The sequence below is a fragment of the Asparagus officinalis genome, unplaced genomic scaffold, assembly GCF_001876935.1.
Source record: "Asparagus officinalis unplaced genomic scaffold, Aspof.V1 AsparagusV1_Un2383, whole genome shotgun sequence".
NCBI lineage: Eukaryota > Viridiplantae > Streptophyta > Magnoliopsida > Asparagales > Asparagaceae > Asparagus > Asparagus officinalis.
Genome location: NW_017974642.1, coordinates 1 through 3,737, shown reverse-complemented (window position 1 = coordinate 3,737; position 3,737 = coordinate 1). Strand labels below are relative to the sequence as shown.

The following is a 3,737-nucleotide window of genomic DNA, read 5'->3' as shown; positions in this document are numbered from 1 at the left end:
GATATACTTTGATAGTGCCCTTTCTCTTAAAGAACTGTCTAAAGTGATATTTTTCTTTATGCGTCGCCATTTTGCTCTGAACGGATAATAATCGAACTGTAGTCCTTTAACTGCTGAATGCAGTCAATTGTGTTTTGAGGCAGTCTTCAGTGGTTATCAAGGGAATACATTTTCTTTGTCCTTCTGCTTTAAGTTGCCTAGATTGGAGCCTTATTGTAACTCAAGACAAAGTAAACTTTTATATTATAGAGTAAGCAAAGTACAAAACAGATATTTTTACCAACGACATGCAAACATGCTGCTTATTGAAACCCAACACTACGGGAAATATATAGAGATCATCAGCATTTGCCAACCGTCCTAGTTATTGTCCATCCAAAACTGAGCTTGGAGCCAGTCCACTAACTTCTTGTCAATCTGGAATGCCTTGGCTAGAACATCATCGGAAATAGGAGGCTTTGCTCCGAATACTGCATTAGCTATCGTGATCACACCTGGGTTCTGGCTACCAAGTCCTGCAATCGCGATAGCATTTGTGTAACCGGTGTTAAACTGAAAGTGAATGAGTCCTTGAGGGAACACAAACACATCACCCTTGTTGAGGACTTTAGTGAAGAGTTTGTTATCGGGGTTTGATGTCACAAATCCGACGTAGAGCGTTCCTTCTAGCACTGTTAGGATCTCGGTTGCACGTGGATGAGTGTGTGGCGGGTTGAGCCCATAGGGTGCAAAATCAAGTCTTGCCAAGGAGATGCCGAGAGTATTGAGGCCTGGTAAGTTAGCTGCACTAACCAGCGTTACTTTCGATCCCAGACGGTTGCTTGTGTTGCCAGGCATGTTAAGGCCGGAGAAGAAGAAATCGTCAGCCACTGCCAGTTTCGGGTCCTTGCAGACTAACCCATTCACAAACACTGCAATGTAAACATAACAAAAATTAGAGGCATACTATTTATAATGCAAAACAAATTAAAAAGTTGAAGTACCATGAGACATATCATCGGCAACGCAGAAGTCCTGCAGTTGACTAGGATCAGAAGCCGTTGCAAGAGAGGAGGTGAGGGCGAGGAGAGTAAGAAAAAGGATATGATAAGCCATTTCAGGAATGAGAAATTAAGCTTTGGTTGATATGATATAAATGGATGCTATCCTGGGTATTTATAGAGTGAAACTTCACATTTGTTGTCTAAAATTTTGGGAAGGATGCATTGAAGTGGTCAGTTTCTCTGTTCAGAAGGTAGAAGTGTCTATGAGGTTAGGTAATATCTTTATTAGTCTACCTCTTACGTTGGAAAACTTCTTTTTGAGTTGATTTTGCCACAAGAGAAAGTCTCTTTTTCTCATATGTTTGATGCATTAATTTTCATTTTAAACAGGAATTAGTTTGTGAAGAAATATTTCATTAAACAGTTGTTGTGGAATTAGTTATTGTAGAAAGGTTTAGTAAGGTTAGGCCTGATGGAAGATGACCTCGTAAAAACACCAGATGAAAGATTTGGAAGAAGACAGTTCGTTGTGGTTTTCTATTGTTCCATCTGCCCACGTTTTGTGAAATATGTTTTCGGTGTATATTTCCTTACTTTAACCCTATCTTTGACAGGGCAAATCTTGACATCTTGTTTCCTGCTTTCTTATGTATCTATTTATTGTTTTCCCAAAAACATACATCTTTTTCTTGACCTTAACCAATCTTTTTTTTTGTTGGGTATTGACCTTAACCGCCCTTTATTTATTATCACCATTAATATGACAGATTTTTTTTCACAAAACAAATCCGCTGTGTCCTTGTGCTTTTGTTTTATTTTATTTTTCATTTTGACAGGTAAAATCTTGAAATTGTAACTCAATTGGACCTTGTACCCAGGATCTTTTCTTATTGTTGTAGTCAACTTCAGTTTGATTGTTGTCAATGAACAATAACAACTGGTTCTTTGGGCGCTTAGACACAAAACAGAGCTATACGTTTCAAGCTCTTTCAAATTGATTTAGAGCTCTTTCAAATTGATTAAATGCATACCACGTCATTATCTGACAACTAAATTTTCCTTTCTTATAGGTTTCAAGCTGCTTGCAAACAAATCTCAAAATAACCTCATCTGTTTTTCACGGGCCTTACTAGTCATCATCAACAAATAAGGAGCCAATTCCTCTTCTTTCAATTCCAATTTGATGGTAAGACTGAAAGTTGCCGAATGTTGTTTAAATTTCTGGAACAAGGCTCTGAAGCGGTCATTTCCTCATGTTCAGAAGTTTGAAGTATCCATGGGATTAGGTAAGTACTACTTTACCTCTTATTTTTTAAAGTCTCTTTATTACACATGTCTGATGCATTATAGCAAATATGTGTGTTTGTCAATAACACACCGATGAGTGATGGCTAATGCTTAATAGGATAAATTCAGATAGGTCGGCTTATAGGTGCTTAGTGCTTAATAGGATCAATCCAAATAAATGTCATGTGGATATGTAACATGTAGGGGTGCAAACTGTTCGGATACGGCTCAGATATGATACTTACCATAACCATATACGCGAAAATCAGATGCGAATATTGGTATATATGCGGATGTATATGTGTATATACATGCGAATAGAAAACGACATGAGAAAAGCAGATAATATTGAAAAATATAGTTCATATAATATAACAAGTGTTCATTAATATGTTTGTTATATCTTAAAAGATAAGATTTGATCTCTTGATCATCAAAATTAACACCAAACCCATTAATCTATGATTAAAACATTTGTAACTGTGTGGCCAATACATACTCAGATAATTTTGGATACACATACATATATTTTACTACATATCCGTACCCTTAATCGTATCCTATTGATGTAGATATTTAGTAATCATATTCTTATCCTAACGGATATATATACGAATATATCAGCTGATATGGATATTTTTCTGCATCAGTAGTGACACGTCATGTGACATGAATGTGTTGCTAAGAGCACCTGTGACATTTCTATTTTAGAAGACCGTCTTGTAGGTGTACTATAGTGATAAGAGAGTTATAACTTCGTTTGGATATCAAGAAATCTAAATGAAAATAAAATATTAGGGATAATAAATTGCAAAACTCAGAATATAGGAAATATATCTACAATTGACTATACACAATATAATACATTTAGTCACATGAATAAATGGAATAAATTTACTTATCTGTCAATATCATGAGGTCTAAAAAAACTATAGCAATTATTATACATGGGAAAACATGTTTCAGTTGGCAAGAAAACTGTCATGCCATCAGAAATTTGTTATTTTGAATCCTCATTGGTGGTCTCCCTTACTATCATTTTACAAATTGAATTGTTTGCATGCTTATTAGTTACTTTAATCTGTAATTCTTTTTTTCAATTATATTTGCTTGATATTATACAAGTACTCGTGGAATTATTCATGAAATGGCCGCTGAATAAAGAATTTAATTTTTGATTCATCACCTTAAACTATCTATTTGTAAATGTATATTGGTACACGGATGCTCATTCTTCAGACTAAATATCAGCATGAATATTTTCAATCTGATACTGTAAGCATAATTGGAGCAATCACTTTTGTGAATGGTAAGAGCAGTTTCTAAACTATTGAAAGTAACCTTTAACAGTTTGATCATTTTTGTCATGATAACTTCATGAATTGAAAGCAAAAAAGTCTCCCATGTTTAGTAGTGTCCTTCTCTAACAGATGAGGATTAATAAACTAATACAGTAATACCTGTCAT

At 35.0% G+C, this 3,737-nt stretch overlaps 1 protein-coding gene across 1 annotated transcript; it reads right to left on the bottom strand.

Annotated features, from left to right (window-relative positions):
- Positions 1-220: 220 nt before the first annotated feature.
- LOC109828566 (putative germin-like protein 2-1) lies at positions 221-1,135 on the bottom strand. The gene is made up of 2 exons (XM_020395530.1): positions 984-1,135; positions 221-911 (listed from the first exon to the last, which is right to left on the bottom strand). Exons 1-2 carry the CDS (start codon positions 1,093-1,095, stop codon positions 361-363), a joined length of 663 nt encoding a protein of 220 aa, XP_020251119.1. The 5' UTR covers positions 1,096-1,135; the 3' UTR covers positions 221-360.
- Positions 1,136-3,737: the final 2,602 nt, after the last annotated feature.